Below are 21,579 nucleotides of genomic sequence, written 5' to 3'. Positions count from 1 at the left end.
TCCAAAGACGAAGAAAAAGAAGAAGAAGAAGAAGACCCACTCCTGCAGCGCCCCCCTGCGGCCGCAGGAGGAACTGCAGGTCTGGACTGTTGAAGGGACACCGGTGTTTCTGGTTCATCCATCTTCATCTCGGTCACCCTCCTCCTCCTCCTCGGTTCAGCTAACAACAAACACTGTCTGATTGGCTTTATTGAAGGTTAAAGGCTGTTTCTCGTTCGTCTGAATGGCGTCTAACGGTATGAAAACATCTGTTTGGTGCTTGAAGAACGATCAGATGTTTTATCAGTGAAGGTTAAGATGTAACGTTACCTAGTAACGGTAGCTAGGTGACAAGACGACAGTTAGTAGTCAGTGTTGGCTATTAGCTGCTAATCTGTTACTGCTTAAAGGTGTTTTTATTTATATATATTACTCTGTTAAAATATAGAAGGGCCTCATAGCATCGGTTACCGTAAAGCTCAGTTAGCTAACGTTACCGGTATATTCAGTTAGCATTTAGCTTAGCGGCTACCTTCCTGTCAGCTAGCAGGGTCGCTTGTTGTGTTGTGCTAGTTTGGAGACGAAACTCCTGTGTTTTTTTGACAACAGCCGCTGCCGCCATTTTGGACTGAAAACGCTTACTATATTTATAATATTGTATTGTTCAACACAGAGACCATTTCTGTTGAACATGTTAGTTTTCACATTAGTTTTACTTTTGATTTGTTGTTAGTTAATGTGTCTGAATAATCCCCTGAGGGATGGGTTATGTAAATAACCAGACATGATGATAAATTACTCATTCATTCATTGTTCTTAGTTCCTTTCCAACACTGGTTACATGTTAGTTTACTTTTGTCTTTTTCTTATTAACGAAACAAACACAACAAAATTGCATGTTTTAAAAGCTGCTTGTAGATATAATTTTATTTTAATGTTTTTCATTATTATTATTTTTTACTTGTATATATATTTTTTTTACTTAACTATTTTTTGTATATAATACGTTTTTCCTGTTTCTATACTGGCTTATTTGATATTAATATTATATTTGTTAAGTTTCTTTGTACTGAGAATGTTATTATTGGGGACGTTTGTGAATGTTTGTTCTGTTGTTTCAAAATGAACAAAAAACAATTAATATAATATTGGGAAAAAAAGAAAGAAAAGCTGCTTGTGTAACAATTATACAAATTATAGCTTCAGCTATAACTTTATTACAGTGCTGGTTAATGTCTCATTCCATTGTATTTGTATGTTAGAAGACGATGGTATTATTTAAATAATAACAGACAATAAAACATGTCATATCATTTCTGTTGGGTTAGATTAAAGCCCATATTTGCCTAACAGAAATCAGCATCCCACTGATTAAATTAGTTTTCATTAATGAATGCTTTGTAGCATTTGGATCAGCCCTACAAGTTCTATACTGTTAAAATCTTTCTTTGATGTTAATACTTTTGTTTACTCCATAGATTATTCCCAAACATCTGGCCAGGGGTAAGTAATACTCAGTCATGAACTTAAATACATCATACCCTCTATATAACACATCAATAGCTCCCTTCATTCTCATATAAACACCCAGACTAGAAATGTATATCATTTTTGGGGACATGAGAATCAAGGCCTTACATTTTCTTTAAGGCAAGAAAAGTATGAGAAACCATGAAATTAACAAATCATTTTATGAAATTTGTTTTGGAAAGTTATGGAAAAGTGCTTACTATCGATGCATAACATTTTTTAAGCGATATATTGGTGTGTTAGCGTTTTGTTGTTTTAACCTGTGGCAGCTATGGGTCCTATGGTGGAGGAGGTGGTGGAGGTGGTGGTGCTAACCAGGGCTATGGTCAGTCTTCTGGCCAGAGCTACAGCCAGCAGAGCTACGGAGGCTACAACCAGAGCTCTGACAGCAGCCCCAGCTCCTACGGCCAGGGAGGAGGATATGGCAGCTATGGTGGTCAATCCCAGTCAGGTAGAGGAAGTCTCACTAACTGTCACATACTACACAGTTTGCCAGTCACACATTGTGGTGTAGCTCACTTTAACCCCCGTCTCCTCTCTTCTCCCTGTAGGATACAGTTCTCCACCATCTAACCAGGGTGGTGGTGGTGGTGGTGCTGGCAGTGGTGGTGGTTATAATCAGTCCTATAGCCCTGGAGGTTACAACAACAGCAACCAGCCCTCCAACATGAGCTACAACCAGCAGTCATCCTTCTCTGGGTACAACCAGCAGCAGCCTCCTCCTTCATCCTCCGCAGGGTAAGACGCCATCAGCTTCTGCTTCTGCACTTTATATTTGCCGACTTTTGCCCCATTTGGGCAGGAGTTGAGATTATTGGATGATAAAATATAACCAACACTGCTTACGGCATTTTATTTGGTGCCTACCAGCTAAGGCTTCCCCCCAAATCTAGATGATTTGCATCATCAGTCGAGGACTCCCAGATTTAAACCTCAAGTTGTCCGTCAAGTCCTCTGCCTTTTTATGTTTTCAGGTCGTCTGTCCCATTCTCGTGAACGCGATATCTCATGAACGCCTGGAGGGAATTTCTTCAAATTTGGCACAAACATCCACTTGGTCAAGGTCACTATGACCTCATAAAACAAGAATTCATACGCTAATTATGACAATTTCACACAAATGGCTAACAGGATAAAATTATGACATTTTGGATACACATGGATGTAAACTGCAAGTTGACTGGATTGGTTGGCGGAGACATACAACCACAAGTTGATAATTCTAGTTTAACTGCATCATTGTACAGGCTATATACTTTTACAAGTATCAGTATAGTTGTCTCAAAATTACCTAACTGTAATGGAGAAAAGGATGATTGAAAAGGAGCAGGTGGTTTAGACTGTAGGGTAACTGGGCAGTGACTGAATAAAATAATATTTTTCTCCACTCAATATTTATTTATTCATTTTCCATCACTCCTTGCACTTTTACACTCTTGCACTAATTGTATACTGTACTGTAACAGAGCTCACCATATTAAAACCCTGTTAAATATAAAATTGTGTCACAGCTACGACACCATCTCATGGTCATCGGTTGTCATAGTACTGAAACGTCCTTTCTGGCATGTGAGTTTTCCAGGTGCACAACAGTCTGATATCTCTGTGGAACTGAAGGAAAAATGTGTCAATAGAGCTAAAAAAAAATCACCATGAAGGTGATTCAAGAAAAGTTTGGTTTAGGTTCCTCTTCCAGCAAGCTTTGGTGCCACAGATGTGTAGCCTTGGGGGAGGTGTTTTCTAGCTCTTTAATGCTCCTCTTCTCCCAACCTTCAACAGCTATGAAGGTAACTCGCAGGCCTCTGGCTACAACCAGCCACCGAGCGGTGGACAGAGTGGAGGTGGTTACGGCAGCAGTGGAGGTCCGACTGGTGGCTATGGGGCCAGCGGGGGCCACCAACAGCCATCCCAACACGGAGGAAGTCATTATAACCAGCCTCCGAGTTACAGCTCCCCCCCTCCACAGAGCTACAGCCAGCAGAGCCAGTATGGTCAAGGTGGAGGTAAGGGAGGGGTTTATGTGATCCTTTTTAATATGTTTTGTTTATTTTTCCGAGTGAAATTAAGTTAACATGAATTCAACAGGGGACAACGTTGTACATGACATACTGATGGATAATCCTCAGACCTCCCCTAACCTCCATTAACCTCCTCATACACTGTGTCTACGGTATACCATAGCCACAAAGTTTTCTAGAGTGACTTGGAAACAAATAAATCAAAAACACAATGCTATTACACAGTTGCACAATACAGTGTTTGCATTCAGAGTGTGTGAAGCGCTCTCAAATGGGTAAATCTGTTGAGGTCTGATTGTCAAAACTCTCTCTTAGAATATGGAGACGAAAGCCCACCGTTGAGCGGAGGAGGAGGAGGAGGAGGAGGAGGAGGTTACAGCGACCCCGATGGAGGTTACGGAGGTCAGGATGGCCGCGGTGGCAGGGGCCGTGGGGGCGGATTTGGGGGTCGCGGTGGTGGTGGATATGATCGTGGTTTTGACCGAGGTGGCCGAGGTGGACCAAGAGGAAGAGGAGGCATGGGGTGAGTGTTTCAAAATCATCCAGTGTCCATGTTGTCAGTCCTGTCTTAGGTCACCTGGCACACTGAATGTGAGTACAGTGATGCATGTAAATGTTTCCTCACCTGCAGTTACATGTGGAACTGTGTAGAGGGAAATGAAATAGGAGATTGAGCACTGATCCACATTTGTAGCTACATGTTAAAGCAATTGAGAAGTGCAAGAGTCTCAGGGATTCCTAAATTGCCACAAAGCAACTGCTACATTCACAGTCTGCGGTGACGACTGTACAAATCCTGGTTTGTTGTCAGAGCCGCATGCACCTTTCTTAGGTGAACACATACATATTAAACGTTCATCTGTGTTTCACAGCACCTCCCCGAGTCAAACTGAGGACAGAGTCAAACTGAGGACAGAGACAGTCTGAGTCCTGTGCTGCAACTCTGGGCAATAACACAAAATTGGTTTTGATCCATTACCAAATAATACCAGGGCAAGAATCACTAATATTGATCCCATACTTTTTCCTCTGTTAATTACTTAATCGTCTTGTCTGCATGCACACACACAACAGCAGCAGAGAAGCAGAGTGCATGCACTGAGAAGAGGGTTCATGTGTCCAGAACGTGATCCAACGTGAGACAGATCAGTTTTTGTTGCTAATATTGTTTTTTAAAACTCAAAACAGGACTTAGTTTTGGTGGTATGGTATCGATCCGCTCACCTGACACGACGCCATCATTGCTTGGATGCTGTGGTGGGGAGTTATGGTAGAAACCAATACCACAATATTAATAAGAATCGTTTTCTTATATAATATGTACAGTGTAAAGAAAAAAAGTAATTGATGTTTCATGCAACAAACTGTTCATTTAATCAGAAAAAAACTTCATGTGTGTGAAGCAGAATCTTCAGTAACTTAATTGGGTTTTATAATTACAATTTGCTTTAAATTTATGGTTTATTTAAACAACAGAACTTTGTAAAACATTAGCACAATATAATCATATCATCATGATGATGATACCACAGAACGTATTGCCCAGCCTACTGGATGCAACACACATTAAACCTGAGAAAAACATCTGGACGTTTACATCTCTGATGTGTTTGATCAGAAAACATAAAATGCCCAGAGCTCACAAAAGGAAACTGTACATGTTCAAAACATGAAGGTAGTGTTTGAAATGGCGAGTTGAGCTTGTAAACTGGGTGACATCATATCATACAGGGGTTTGGATATAAGGTCCTTGTGGCTGAATGCTGGTCAGAAAACATTATGATTACTACCACCAAAAGCAAGAGGGCGCTTGTGTGACGTTACAATGAACATGCTCATGACTCATATGAAGCATTAATGATGGATCCTTGAATGAAAATGCTGCAACATGAACCAGAATAAATCACTGCGTTGGGTCTGGCTGGCCATGGCTAACAGAAACAGAGATACATGCAAACTTAAAATTTGTTTGAAATCTTACAAATAACAGTTTTGTTATGAAACATGACCCCTCCCTCACTGTCACTCATTTGAGAAAAGGCCCTTGTATCAGTGATACTTTACAAACAGCAGAAAGCGAAAATGTGGGAAGGAATGAAGGAAAAGCTCAAATTGAACCATAAACAGACGATAAACTACAACTCCTTTAAGTTACATTTTTAAATATCAACAGCATAAATATAAAGCTTTTAATAGCAAACATCTGCACAACCAGATCCGTGTCTCATTGTGAAAGTTTTATAAGAAGAGACAACAGCAGCTAACAAACAAACCCTATTTCAACTGAAATGCAACATGTTATCATATGCTGGTTTTTCATGGTGATTTGGCCGTGTATATGGTGCTTGGTGCTGTTGCTAAAGTTCCCTACAGCTATAACATCTTCATCTTGATAGTGGTTTTGTTGCCTTTTTTACATGACTGTAACAGAAAAAACCTTGTGTACAGCAGACTCTCCACTGCCAGTAGGATGATCCAAACAACAATAATGGTGCTCTCAACTTAGATATTTTAGAAGGACAACATTTCTGGTCCCAAACTTTCCATTATTATTACAGAAATGATGGTATGATCACATTCAAACTCAGCATTGCATGAAAGCCAAGTTATAAACAACAGCAATGCTGCGACACTAAACTGAACTTATCTTTAAAATCTGCACTTTTTCTACTAAGAGGAAGTTCTGTTAAACACAAACGCTTTATACTTGTCACGAAGGATATGATAATCACATGCAGTTTGGGGCAAGTCATAGTCAAGTCAGCACACTGACACACTGACAGCTGTTGTTGTCTGTTGGGCTGCAGTTTGCCATGTTATGATTTGAGCATATTTTTCATGCCTAATGCAGTACCTGTGAGGGTTTCTGGACAATATTTGTCATTGTTTTGTGCTGTTAACTGATTTCCAATAATAAATATTTACATGCATTTGCATAAAGCAAGCCTATTTGTCCACTCCTATGTTGATAAGAGTATCAAATACTTGACAAATCTCCCTTTAAGGTACATTTTGAACAGATAAAAAATGTGTGATTTATTGTGATTAAATATTTCAATCAATTGAAAGCCCAAATTAATAATAAAATAATCAGTTTAGTAAACAGGCTGCTCTTCAAACTGTATTTTCTGTGCAAACAGTGAGAACGCTATAAATGTTATAAAAATCTAAATTATGGGTTGGGTCAAACATATATAAACTATACAAGCTAGAACAGAGACAAATCACAACGATTTTACAACAATAGTGAAGCTAAGAAGCAGAAACTGGTAAGTTGATGTTTTTGTTATAGAGGTTGGTCGCACAATATTTCATGTACTTCCTTGTAACCTCATGATGTTGGTGATGAACTCACAGACAAATTAGTGTGCCATTTCATTATATGTTCTCTCACCCATCATGGACTACAGTGTATCTCCTTCCCCGCCATTACAATATGTGGAAGTCAATCCCCAATGCGTCATCACAGTTTCCTTTAAGTAGGCAGATGGCACTGAGCACTAATCGGCTGATATCCTCCTGTGTTGTTCAACAAAAGCATTGTTAAATGATTAGATATTTCCATCTTTATGTATTGAAGAGTTTAAATGGTTTTTGAGTGATCTCGGTTCAAGATTTGAGAATGGAGGAACATGTAGGTGTGAGTTAAAAAAGCGACTGGTGTTTGTGTCTTACCACACCTCCGTTATTTCACACTAGATGTGACATCTTGGTATAATGAAGTGTCTGTACTGTTTATAAAAGGCACAAACTATTAAGTATTTAAATGTAAACTAAAGGCAGAGCAATACCTCTAACGGTATGTTCACACCAAACGCAAAGCAACATTTTTTTGTGCGGCGCGATTACATACAAAGTCAATGCAAAGACGTGCCGGGCAACGCAAATAATTTAGTGTACTAAATAATTCGTGAAATTGTTCCACTCGTGTGAGAAACTCGGTTCAAGCTGTGTCGCGAAAGCCTATCATTGTTGAGCGTCTTCGACGTTGTTGAATCGGAAATTGAGGAAAAGAATATTGTTGCCGTCTGTGGGCACCAATAGCTCTATATATAGTGTATATATATATATATATATATATATATATATATACTGTAGTATAAATGTATGTTTATAAACAATAACATCGCTGACGTATTTATGCCTAATTTAGATGGCGTTATTTTGATTGTTGATGGAGCTGCTACAATATTATCATAGTCTAGCACTGATCAATCCGAATTCCATTAAAAAAAACAAGCATTTTAAAAGCCTGAATTCAGACTTTTTACAAATCGGTATCATGATTTAGTTATTGCGGCATCCATTTAATCCATTTATTGCAATTAAATCACAGCAAAATGTATTGTGGGTTCGCACCGCTGTAGTAAACCAGATTAATGGTGGAAAGAAACGATGTTGGTATCTACATGGAGGGGAAGCCCTTCCTCAACGTTAATAAACATAAAAAGATCCCATGGTCAAACTCACGCAAGTAACGCAAGGTGAAAATTCGCTTCACGTTTGGTGTGAACACAGCATAAGAGAGACAAATTTGACCAAAACACAACGAATTATTTGATAATTTAGATTTTTACCCTATGCATTTAAAGTTGGCCAGTAAGCCGATATGGCGTTCTGTCTGCAGCAACTTGCAAATGGCAAGTACAGTGTGGCCTTCACTCTGCCCACACACTAAACATTACCATCACCTGCCTTTCTCACTTGTTACCACCACCTTCCCAACCAGCCCCCCCACTGTGTCATGCTCTGCTTTAATCAATCTTTGAATCTTCTCCTAGGCTTTTACCTTCTCTCCAGGCTGGCTTTCTGCTCTTAAGCCATCATTAGGGAAATTGTGAAAAGGGGGAAGTCTACAGACAAGTTAATAGTCTTCTTGTAGTTAGAGGAAAGTGATTGAAAAAACAAATAATTTGGGAGATCATGAGAAAATACTCAAAGAACACTTGTTTTGGGATTTGCTGCAAGAGTAAAGGTTGTCTGAGACCTAAAAAATACCCAACACCCAACCAGGGATCAAAGGTGTTAATGTTTGGGTTGGTTAATTGACACAAAACCAAGTTATATGATGAAATAAAATGGGTGCACGCAAGTCACTTAAAGACTTGATAGAACTTCAGGGTAAAAAAATGGCAAATTTCAGCTGCTTGTGAACATAAAATGACAAGGTCTTTAAACTGGCCTCTTGTCCTCGAGGTATATTCAAGAGACTCTGAACAAGATTAAATAGGGGTCCAGTAGGACAAGTGCCAACTGAAGAGGGGTGGGTTTAAGTGAGAGACTGTGACAGTGAAGGTTACCCACAACCCATTGAGAGAAATCGCTGTCAGCACCAGCCTTCAATGCGTGTCGTTTCTCTCTTCCTCATCATCAGAATGGGCGATCGTGGAGGATTCAATAAGTTTGGTGGTAAGTGACAAAAAAAAAAACACTTGAGTAAAAAGGTTTGTTGAGTTTGAGGAGTCAAAGCTAAAAGGAGGGGAGATCAGTACACTTAGAGCATGAAGCGGGTGTGTGGTTTTTGAAGTAATCAAAGTACTTGGAGATGTCAAATTTATACTACTGCACCGATTATGCAGAGAAAAACGTGATTATGTTTAGTAGGGTTGGGCGATTGGACGAATATATCAGCTATTGTTTTTTTTTTTTTTTTTTTTACCTTTTATTTATTCAGGGGAGATTCACTGAGAGCAATGCTCTCTTTTTCAGGAACGCCCTGATCACATTCACACAGTTACACATTCACACCTGGAAGCTGCCCAGTACAACCACAGTCTGATGTGCTGGCCACTGAGCAGCTCCACTGGAGCAGTTGGGGTTAAGGGCCTTGCTCAAGGGCACCTCAGTGGTGGTAATGAGGGAGGGGCACCTTCCCCACCCAAATTTATCCTGCCGGTCCAAAAGGATAGAACCGGTCACAAGCTCGCTTCTCTAACCTTTAGGCCACCACTGCCCAATTTAATAGCATAGTTACAGCATGTTATCCCCAGCTGCTTGTTCATCTGGAGGCTGCAGGTGGAGGCGTCCTTAATCTGACGCCATCTGACTCTTTTTCAAATAGTGTCGAACAGCTGTGCAGCTTATTGTTTAGCAAAGATCTCAAGGTGATTTATTTTGTTTGATTGAAGAAGATTAGGGCCATTAGGCTGTAATGTTTCAGTAAAATTAGATTTCACGTTAAAGACCGCGGATGTCAGCGAGACTCCCCTGACCTCTGTGCGTGACGCACGCACACACACACACCTGCGCGAATAGTATCCACGGTTGTCTGGCTGACGGTGGCCGGTTGGAAAATTGTAACATATCGCCCAACCCTAATGTGCGGCATATTTCCAACTGTTGGAAAAACATGAATATGACAGGGGAGGTTAAACTTATTATTAAGACTTTCATGTTATTTCAACTTTAGAATATGCTACACAAGGTAGAGTGTGATGCATAATGTTTCCCATAGCACGGCCTCACAGGTAAGAACCCTCAGTGTGCTCATGTGTGGTTTATAATCTCAGGTACTGTTAAGTGAACTCATACTCAGTGATTGGAAGTGTCCAGCAGAGGGAGTTAAATGGTACATTATGGCTTTACATGTAGTTCTTCTGCTACTCCATGTTGCATCTTGGAATATTGCTGGTGTTTGAATCTGATTGACGGGTGTTTACAACGTATCCGGTCTTCTCTGAGTCATTAAACCTGCGGGATTTGATGGGGTAGTGTATCAAAATCAACAAAAGAAACTTGATACGAAAAGTATAAACAGGTTTGACTTCATGATTCAGATTTTGCAAACATGATGCAGGTTGTTTGTCACAAATGAAATAACATTTATGGAAACTTTGCCTCATACCAGCGTGACTGCAAAACTTGTAGAAGGGAGATTTCAGTTCTACTTTCCAGAGATGAGAGTTGAATGGTTAAAAACTGGTTTCATTGCACAACTGTGGACCGTTCGCAAGTACGAGTAACTTGATATGGTATACAAGGTGCTGTAAATGGAAGGACTGTTTCTCAATAATGTGGTAATCCAAATGGACAAATAGACCAGTCGGTAATAAAGCTTCGATCACGACTCCCTCTATTGTATAAACCACATCTACAGGTTCTTAATCACACATTAGTATGATTGTGTGTTATAGGTTTACTGCTGGAAAGTTTGTGTTTGTGTGTTTGTATTTTATTATAAAGCAGCAAAGTTGATGCAGGTGCTCTAGTGTTGTCAGAGTTACATCTACAGTACAATAGTTATGTTCATGGTGATAACATGAAGTGTTTCACTATCAAAAGTACAATGCCGTTTGCCAAAGGCAGTGTGTTTTGTATGTTCTACTTAGAATATCCAAGTAATATACTATAGTAATCAATAATGGTAATAATTATTGTAGTTAAAGTGCAGCAGGGTCCAGTGTTGGAAACAAAATCTGTGCCGTTGCAATTATAAACTGCACCAGCAATGTTGATTCAAAGGTTGTATTTGTTACATACACAAACAGTATGTGTAGCGAATAAGAATGAGAAAAAAAAAAAGAAATATAAACAATACAAATCCAACTATACAATAACATTTAATTTAAGTATTAAATGTTTGTATGTTAACTTGGTGTGTAGGTGGGCTGAGCAGTTTTCTCAGTGAATACAAATGTGATCAGTACACACAGTATGTCACAGTTGTAAGGGAAACTGTACCACAGGATTCACAGAGGTCAATGTGCCGGACGAGGATGGAGGACATACAGAGTTCAGAGGTCACAGTCCTGATGGTCTGAGGAAAGAAGATTTCTCTGAGTCTCTCTTTGTTGGACTTGTGGCTACAGAGAGGAGTTTACCTGAGTGTAGAAGCTGGCATAGTTTATTGCTTGGTGTAGTTCTGCACCTTCTGGTGTCCTGAAGTGGGGAGTGTAGACCGGAGGGACGACCACTCTCTGCTCTGAGCAGAGCAGTTCCCAGACCAGCTGGTGCTGCCTCCTGGTAGGATGCTTTCCTCTGCACCAGGGCAGGCTGTTCTCATACACTGTTCGTAGCTATGAAAAATAAATGCAATGTATTTCATATATATCCCACGAAATCAATTAGTATGTCCTTCCATCTATTATCTGTAACCGCTTATCCTATTCAAGGTTGCGGGGGGCTGGAGCTGATCCCAGCTGACATTGGGTGAAGGCGGGGTACACCATGGACAGGTCGCCAGACTATCACAGGGCTGACACATAGAGACAGACAACCGTTCACGCTCACATTCACACCTATTGTTGATCTATTTAGAGTCAACAGTTACCTAACCATGTCAGCATGTCTTTGGAATGTTGGAGGAAGTCGGAGAATCCGGAAAATCAATGCTTATGTAATCCACGTAATTATGAACAAGTTACGCCACTATGCGTGGTCGTAACCACGGTCTTTTCGTCGATCAGGGGGAGGCCTTTAGGACCCCCCAGAGAGCCTCTTATTACTTCAGCTGATCTTACCTTTCAAAATAACATGATCTCACAAAACATCAGTAATAAAAAGCTACAACGAAACAGAAATAAAGACATGTTGCTTGTAAGAGTTAGTGCAGTGCCCGTTCGGCCGATTGCTTGGCCTGTGGCGCTCATCCTAACAACTTCACACTCGATACTGCGTTTCCATGGGTCCTCAGCAATACACCTGCCAAGTGTGAAGTCGATCAGATGAACGGTTGTGGGGAAACTCTAAGGACAAACAGACAGACAGTTAGATAAAAATACTTTATAGCAACACTTTTTGAGATTGTTGTTGCAGTGTAAAGTATTTGTTCAACTTATGGGTAGATGCCATTTTAATGAACACGTAATGAATAGATAGATTGTTGATTTGAAAAAATAATTGTCCTCTACAATTCTTTAAAAATCAATACAAAGTCATTAGAAAGCATCAATTTCTGTATCTCTTAAATAGTCGTACTGTCTATTTAATGTACAGTTGTTGTTCATGAAATTAATTTATCAATCCCTCGTCCCAAGTGAGATTGAGACTTGAAATCTGGAGCTTTACTTTTGATACCTGTACAAATCAGTCATGATGACACAGCATTATCATGGAAAAGGTGTGTCTTTTAAAGGGAATGCTTCTTTTGTAAACAATAATGAGTCATCCATCCATCATGCCAGGAATAGTGCAGCGTGGGTAGTTTCTCTTACATTCATCAAAGTAACAATCATCTTGTCATCAGTTTCCTGGTTTCACAGTCAATTCTTGCCAGATTTGAAGAGGTTCAAAAGTTGTGCTGGTAGAAGAGGGTTTGGCTCTGGCTTCTTATCACAATGCAAAGTTTGTTTTAAAGTTTTTAGATCCAGAAGTTCTATTAAATCAAACTGCCAATGACGCAGACGTCAGTCCATCCTCTGAAAGGTGACAGGAGTTATACCACCGATGAACTTCTTAAGGTGTTTCAGTTAACCTCTGAAAACTTCCACATTGGAAGTTGGTTTTATGAATGGGTAAAGAGATGTACTAAATAACAAAACGCTTTGAAATTGGTCTCAGAATGACCAACATGGTGTTCTTCTTACTTTCAAGATTTATGTCGGGGCAATTCCTGAGAATCCTTTGATTAGTTGTGTGGAAACTAAAGTAGACAAAGGAATGAATGATTGAATGACATGGATTACCGTGTCAGGTGAAGGTTTACATACTCAAAAAAGGGATTGTGTTGCAATGTGTTGGACGTGGTTCCAAGAGTTGGTACTGTCTGTGCGAAAGGAAATGATTTATAGTGTGTCAAGAAATGCATCGACACAAATGCATTGCTTTATGTTATAAATATCAAATCCCAGAGCCCAACCATGACGTGTCAGAGATTTACACATGGCTGTGTTTACTTGTTGGATCAACACACAACCAAACCAATGAAATGGTAATACTGTGAGAAGTATGGTGGTTCTTCTGATGCACAAAATCAACTTGAAGGCAGTATCTCAATGTGTGCAATCTGGTTTGTGGGACTTCAAGATCAGCTACTTATTGTCCTCTGAGTACAAGTGCTGTGTGGTAATCCTGAAAGAAGGTGTGAAATAATTGCACCGTTGAAAGAAAGGATGGTAAAATACACGTTTTGCTGATGACAAATATGCAGGCTGACATGGTGAGCTCCTTAGATCATATCTCCACATACCGAGTCGCTAGAAGCCCGATACTGGAACTGTTGTGGTGGGAACAAGGAGAGAACATAAAGAATGTGTTTATGTGGTTCATCACTTGTTCTTTTCCACAATTCATTTTTGTTTTTTTTGCCCTCTTAAGGACCAAGAGACCCGGGCCATGGACATGGAGGACCCGGCTTCAGTAAGTTTTGTATTGTTTAAGACCTGACACTTTGTATACATTTTAAAGCCATTCATATGACTTAAACTAATGCAGCTGTCTAAAAGGGATTTGTTTTTTTTTGTTTTTTTTGTCATGATCTGTTTTATTGAAAGATGCTTAATTTATAGTGTGAGATATGTAAGATACATAAACATCCATTCATGCATGAGAAAATAGATTTAAAAGAAAAGAAAAGGAAAAATACACACGTGTGTACAGATGCACTCAAATGTACTTTAAAAGGTTACTTATAAACATAATAGTGATACTTAAAGGTCTTAAAGTCTGCTGCTAAAGTCAGCTGGATGTGTAGATACAGAAGGTGATTGTTTGCTAAGATGATGATATTTCAGATGTTTTCTGCTTGTTACACAATAAACACCAGTTTTCTGCTTTAATCAGTCAGTTATTGTAGGTCAGAGACTGAATGATATGTGAAGACGTTCACCGTCCTGTTAGCCTCTTTCTGCTTTCTTAACATCTCCTGTTATCTTCCAACAGTGCCAGACCAGGATAACTCTGATAATAACACCATCTTCGTACAAGGCCTGGGAGACGACTACACTGTTGAATCAGTGGCAGACTTTTTTAAGCAGATTGGGATCATTAAGGTAGCTCACCAATCACCGCCACTATGTAGACGCGAGCGAGCATCGATTCAAAACAGTGAGGCGACACACACAAGACTGAACGTGATTGACAAGCCTCTGTTGGTCTTGAGGAGCTACAGCATTTATTTTTGCACTAACTGCAACTTCCACTGTACATTTACTGAAAGCTAAACTAACTCTCTTCTGCGCCGCTGCTACCTCGTTTTCGCACACACTCGCCACCGATTTCTACGTGTAAAAACTTAAATTCACATAAACTTTGAGAGTGAATACATCCAGGAAAAGGGTTGTGTCTTGAAACTGAGCAAATTCAATGTCAAAACGTGATGTAAAATTTCAACTTCTGAAGAACAAATTCAGTTTTTCTACAATTAAATTCACGACTGTTCCTCCTGGCACAAATATTTTACACTTTTTTTGCAACTGGATAATTTATTGTTGTCTCTAAATTGCTATCATATGACTATATTCAATCACTGTATTGTCCCTGTGTCCTTCATCCTCTCAGATCAACAAGAAGACAGGCCTGCCGATGATCAACCTGTACACAGACAGAGAGACAGGGAAGCTGAAAGGGGAGGCCACAGTGTCCTTCGATGACCCCCCTTCAGCTAAAGCTGCCATCGACTGGTTTGATGGTGAGTTGTTCGTCTTCATCGAGCTTCGGCTCACTCATAACTATTAATGTTCGCTCCCTGACTGCTTCAAAAAGTCAGACAGACAGCATTATATGTTCAACAAGGTTGGAGGTGAGGGAAGTCATGGAGGAAGTGTATTCAGAGTGTGGAACATACTGAGCATTGGGATGGACTGGGCTGCATGAGTGGTTTGAAAAGTTTAGTTTAGGACGTTTTCAACTTTTTTTCTCCACCTTAGAAACTGATTGGAATCTGTTACAACTGACATGAATTTACTCTCATGTTTCTGTTTTTCTTGTGTTAAATTCTGTGCTTGTTCTTAATCCATTTTGTGATTCAAAGCACATTTATCTTGTTTATTTGTTTGTTTATTTATTTATTTATTGCCTCGGCTCCTTATGACCTTTTGGTGTCTGTCTTTCCTCCATAGGTAAAGACTTCAATGGAAATCCTATCAAGGTGTCTTTTGCCACCCGCAGAGCTGACTTTGGAGGCCGAGGCGGTATGAGGGGAGGCAGAGGACGAGGAGGTGAGCCCGTTTTTTTAAACTTAAATTTGTTTTTTGAAGGTTGGCGTTTTGTGACAGCAGCAGGGTCCCAGTCTTTCAACATCTTAAATTTAGCTTTTGATATTCAAGGTCTAAAAAGTTATTACATTTGATCTGGGGCAGAATGAATAATGAATGTGTCTATTTTTTGTTCAGCTTAAGGTTTTATTTTACCAGTATTTTATATCTCATAACAATGACCTTTTCCGCAACGTCCAATACCTATTTGTTGATTTATTTATGTATTTATTTCTATTAATTTTTAAATTTATTTTGTATGTATTTTTTTTTTTTTTTTTTTTTAATCTATTTATTGTTTATTTTAAATGTATGTATTTATTTATGTATTTATGCATAATTTTCCCTTTGCTTTTTTTTTTAACCCTTTGCCCAGTTGTCATAGAACTGTAGATGTTCAAGTTTCCATTTTTCTAAGCACTTTAAGGACTTCTCGTCTATGTTGGCTTCAAGTCTCAGTCCGTGATAAAACATTTCTCTTAGTGATATTTCTACGTTTGCAGTCACAAGTTGACAGCTGAAAAGTATGAAGGATAAAGAAGCAGCTTCACTAATTTAACACAAACACCTGCCAACTGCTGGGAAGGCATCACCGTAGTGTTACACTGACAGAAGATCTGACTGATTTGGTTCTGATAGGGCCGATGGGTCGTGGTGGATTTGGAGGTGGTCGAGGTGGAGGTTTCCAAGGAGGCAATGGAGGCAATGGAGGCAATGGGGGCGGTGGAGCAGGAGGAGGAGGAGGGGGAGGAGGAGGAGGTGGTGGTGGAGGTGCTGGAGGAGGAGGAGGAGGAGGACAACAGAGAGCCGGAGACTGGAAGTGTTCAAACCCGTGAGTCAGGATTTAGTGATTCCATTTATCTCTTCTAAAAGGATCTAGACAGACAGCTTTGATACTACAAAACAGTGATTTTAAGTGTTGACTTTTTGTTCAAGGATCTCAATGAAATCTCAGCTTTTATTGACATGACAGACATATAAATATAATGTTATATATTTGTCTTCAGCAATTGTGGCAACCTGAACTTCTCGTGGCGTAATGAGTGTAACCAGTGCAAGGCCCCGAAACCAGAGGACGCTGGAGGGATGTCCCCGATGGAGAGAGGTGAGTTATTGGAGTTAGATATTAATAATGTTGTTAACTGGAAGACGATATGTTTTTATGCCTCGGCGCCGGCAACAGCCACCATGACCGGACGCATTATATTTTCAGGTTGTCCGTACTTACGTCAGTTCGTCCCATTCTCGTGAACGCGATATCTCATTGACTCCGGGTAGTTATGACAATTTTAAACTGCAACTGGTTGGCGGAGGCATACAACCACAAAGCGGTAATTCTAGTCTATTAAAGTTGTAGGAGGTATTTATTTGTTGTTAGTATTTAGTTGTTGTTTTACTAATAATAAGTAGTTGTTTGATTTATTATTCTCGATGTTTACTTTATTTAGAATTAATTTTTGATCATGTTTTCTTTAGTTATTTGTTTAGTTAAACTATTTTCTTGTTTAGTATATGTAGTTTTTTTGCGTAATTAGTATTTTGTTTTCTTTTGTTCATGAATTGGGTAAAACTGTGGAAACTCGCACCTATATAGGTATGTAGACAGACATAGGACCAGCATGCAACTGGGTGGGCTTATGTTTTTTTTCAGAACAAGAGAGGCAGTGACATCCGTGTTTTCTTTGTGCTTCATTTGCTTGCTTTAATTTGGATAAATAAGTCATCAGAAACACATACATTTTGCATGGATAATGGACTCTTTTGCCTGCATAATCCACATACCCATGGTGCGTCAGTGGCCTTTTGATTGAAGTTTGATTTAAATTTTTATGACAAATGGCCACTACAGAAGTGTTAATTCACCCAAATTACATAAAACGTACTTACTTCTGACGTTGTCTAGTTGTGCAGATATTTTTGGTTTCATTTGTCCAGGTTTTGAGAGTTTTCATTGGAACTACTGTCTGCTTTGATATAGGGATTATTTCTCCAGTAGTTTACTGCACTTTCTCTGATATTAATGATTGGATTACTAATTGGATACCTATAAAGAGTAAATCCGTTAAACAGGAGTCATTTTACTTCACGGCATTCTACGGTCTGTTATTTCTTTATAGCAGTTGCTATGTATAACAGACTATCATTATGTTGCTATGGACACAGTTCTGATGTCGGACTCTGGTGGACCGTTTTTGTGTGAAATTATTGATTTCTTAAGTAAGTAGCTGTGTAATAAGCGGGATAATGTAAATGCTGTACATTATCCCTTACATGACTGTCTCACTCAAACTTAACCCCACAGGGTCACACGACTGGCTCTGTAGTGTGACCTCTCACTTTGTTGTAGTAAAGGTGACGCTTTCTGTCTGCAAATTGTCAACAAACTACTTGTTCTGTTGTCAGGAGGTTTCGGAGGAGGAGAGCGCAGAGGGGGGTTTGAGCGGGGCGGCTTCAGGGGCCGAGGTGGCGACCGCGGGGGCTTCAGAGGGGGCAGAGGAGGCGACCGCGGAGGCGACCGCGGAGGATATGGCCCCGGAAAGATGGACGCAAGGTCAGATACTCTGAAACAAATTACTTTTATTAAGTGTTTCAACATCAAAGGTACATCATAAATGCACACTAATATTCCACCATTATTTCTATTATGATATAGTGAATTTGATATGGGTCATGTAAACAGCATATTCCATTTGGATATTCTGAATTAGGCCTCATTCCGGTTGCATCATTTTCTGATTAAAGCCCCAGACACACCAAGCCGACATCAAAGAATTAGCGGCGATGAAGGCCGACTGTTTCGTCGCCACACGTCGCCTTTGTCTTAGCTGACAAGTTGCACTCGAACACACCGCAAAGACTACAGCCGACGGCCAGTTGGCACGTTCTGCGCCTGTATGAGAGAAAGCAACTCTCCACATCAGCAGCCGGCGGTAGTCTGTATTCGTCTTCAAAAAGGGGAACTGTAAGACCGAGGACGGCGGATATACTGTACAAGCCGTTGTTGTGATACGTACATGAAACAAAGCAGAGTTTGCCGACTATTTTCACACCACTCTCACTCACCACTTAGCTTTATCCAGATGGCCATGTTGTTGTGATGAAGATGAAAAATGAGAAGAGCCTTCTGTGTGTCCTCTTGACTTTACTCGTTGGTTTGCTTTCATCACTTCCGTTTCTCTTCTCGTGCACTGATTCGTTTAAGCTGAACAGCCAATCAGAGTGATTTCTCTCACCGACGAGCTCCGCCATCTATTCAACATGCTGAATTGGCCGAAAAGCCTCCGACACAGGGAGACTAGAGCCGACGGTGCGGGACACACCAAAAAAAAAACTAGGCCGACAGACGCTCACCGACGGCCCCAAACTGTCCGCAGCTGATCGTCAGCTTGGTGTGTCAGGGCATTAAGACTGAGCTAACAAGCTGTCAGTTAGAAAGCTCTTCAGTAACTCTTTATTGGATTAAATTATGTAGAATCCTGAGAAACAATTGGGGAGAAAACGTCCCAGTACAGAGAAAATAGAAAGAAACCCAGAGAGCTGAAAGTGTTTCCACTGTGTTGATGTTTAAATAAATCTATCACAACAGTATTTCTGCATGATGATTCTGTCACATTTAATGAAGGTTTGAATACTCCTTCCACCGCTGTGACGATGTGACTGGATGTTTGTTCTGTATATCAACATATCGTTTGTGTGAAACCCTTACTGTTCAAACACACACACACACACACACACACACACACACACACATGCACCTGTTGACCATGTAATCGTTGCTCATTGGTTGCTGATGATGTAATCAGTGTTTTGTTATTTTTTCCAGGGGTGACCACAGACAGGAGCGGCGGGGCCGTCCCTACTAAACTTTGCAGTACAGAGACCAGTGCGTCCGTACTGAGCCCAGCCCACATCTTCACCTTTTATATGACCTTGTTAACTTTCATTCTTTTCATTCAGTGTGTAGAGAAATTTGACGATCCCTGTTCTCTGTGTTACACTCCTTTCTTCTGCTCAGTGGGGCCTCATTTAGAATTAACAATCTTAGGATCACATTACATCTTAAAAGTGGCATTAGACAAGTTGTTTTGTTTTAACTTCTCATTATGTAGTAAATTTTGATTGCACAATGTCTATAGAATAATGACACTCTTAGATTGGTTACCCATAAGCTTCGCTTTCATTCTGCAGTTCTGTCTGCCACCAGGTACGATCTCTCGGGAAAATGAAGTCTCCATTTACGGCATATAGGAAATGCGTCAACCAAAACAGGAAGACGATAGCGCTTTTGTTTTCCCCGTGAGCTATCGGTAGATATCCCCAGTTACCAAAGAGTATCAATGTAAGTCCTTTACAGTTACTATCCCCAGTGGAGGAAATAGAGGACGGAACAACCGAAGTAACTGTGGAGAACAAAATGTGATGTGATTAATCGCATGATCGTCCATAGTTAGTCGTGATTAATCACAAATGAATCGCACATTTTTTATCTGTTCAAAATGTACCTTAAAGGGAGATTTGTCAAGCATTTAATACTCTGATCAACATGTTGCTTTATGCAAATGTATGGATATATTTACTATTGGAAATCAATGAACAACACAAAACAATGACAAATATTGCCCAGAAACCCTCACAGGTACTGCATTTAGCATAACAATATGCTCAAATCATAACATGGAAAACTCAACAACAGACAACAACAGCTGTCAGTGTGTCAGTGTGCTGACTTGACTATGACTTGCCACAAACTGCATGTGATTATCATAAAGTGGTTATGTCTGTAAAGAGGAGACTCGTGGGTACCCATAGAACCCATTTTCATTCACATATCTTGAGGTCAGAGGTCAAGGGACCCCTTTGAAATGACCATGACAGTTTTTCCTCACCAAAATTTAGTGCCAAGTTTGGTGCGTTATTTAACCTTCACGAAAAGCTAGTATGACATGGTTGGTACCAATGGATTCCTTAAGTTTTCTAGTTTCATATTCATATGAAACTGAGCCCGCTACAACCTCCAAAAGATCGATTACGGAGGGGAGATGAAAAGTTGTCTGTTGCCACTTTAAGAAAAAGAAAATGTATACCAGATAATCTAAACCGCTCCGTACCTCTACAGGGAAGTTTCTATTTGAAGTCTCATTTCCACCACATTGAAATGAAATGTCAGGAAAGTTCACCTCTTTGGTGTGGATTTATTTACCTTTTAATTTAAGGGAACTCTTAACATTGTTAGACGGCGAATGTGTCAACATGATTATTAATTTCTCAACTGCTGCACTTGCGTGAATGAAACTAATCTGGCTCTTGTATCCTATAAATATAAACATTTACAAAGGTATGATTAAAATAAGTCCAGAAGATTGAAGCTGTGTTCTAGTTTGGAAGTGAAAACAAAGGTGAACGTCGCTGTTAACAACAGAGCTACATCGCGTTTCAACTCCTGACACAAAGAACAGATTTACAGTGTTATGGAGGATTATAACTGACATACTTTGTTTTCACTTTGAGGTTTAGCAACCTGGGGACTTAAGAACCCGTCTGATGGCTTGTGTTGTATATGTGTAGCTTCCACTGTAGGAAATAAGATCCTGGTTATTTAATAGAAGTTGAACCGATCCTGCAACTGTTTGTTGTAAAGGAAACAAACACAGAAAGACAATAAGCTTTTACGGTAAGTTTAATCAAACTCATCACGCCTGTCACATTGCATACCAGTTTCATTTAAGATGCCAACATCGCTCTTGCAATTATTACATAATTCACCCTCTGGTTCTAAGTAGGCTACCATGAGCAAGATCTTAAGATTGTGATCAAGTAAGGCCTCATGTCTGTATTAAAGGTGTATTTATTGTTATTTATGAGTTGTTTTTGTAATGTGCATGTGCTGATTTTCAAATGAAAATGTTGATAAAACTAAACAA

The 21,579-nt window shown here is 39.8% G+C and overlaps 1 protein-coding gene across 1 annotated transcript; it reads left to right on the top strand.

Annotated features, from left to right (window-relative positions):
• The first annotated feature begins 67 nt into the window (after positions 1-67).
• Positions 68-21,579, top strand: fus (FUS RNA binding protein). Its single transcript, XM_074655770.1, has 15 exons — positions 68-236; positions 1,458-1,482; positions 1,779-1,960; positions 2,061-2,247; positions 3,289-3,512; positions 3,843-4,050; positions 8,902-8,936; positions 13,782-13,823; positions 14,346-14,455; positions 14,964-15,093; positions 15,524-15,622; positions 16,298-16,490; positions 16,666-16,763; positions 18,062-18,209; positions 19,482-21,579. The coding sequence occupies exons 1-15, from the start codon at positions 224-226 to the stop codon at positions 19,519-19,521; spliced, it is 1,734 nt and encodes a 577-aa protein (XP_074511871.1). The 5' UTR covers positions 68-223; the 3' UTR covers positions 19,522-21,579.

The sequence above is a fragment of the Sebastes fasciatus genome, chromosome 13 (assembly GCF_043250625.1).
Source record: "Sebastes fasciatus isolate fSebFas1 chromosome 13, fSebFas1.pri, whole genome shotgun sequence".
In the NCBI taxonomy this organism is placed as follows: Eukaryota; Metazoa; Chordata; class Actinopteri; order Perciformes; family Sebastidae; genus Sebastes; species Sebastes fasciatus.
Note: the sequence above shows the minus strand (reverse complement) of the source record. Positions and strands in the feature narration are given on the sequence as shown.

What these genes read in the sequence shown, in the direction of transcription:
- fus (XM_074655770.1), top strand. An exon ending in AGGATTCAATAAGTTTGGTG is followed by an intron (nt 8,937 to 13,781) that starts GTAAGTGACAAA and finishes TGCCCTCTTAAG; the next exon opens with GACCAAGAGACCCGGGCCAT. An exon ending in GACTGGAAGTGTTCAAACCC is followed by an intron (nt 16,491 to 16,665) that starts GTGAGTCAGGAT and finishes ATTTGTCTTCAG; the next exon opens with CAATTGTGGCAACCTGAACT.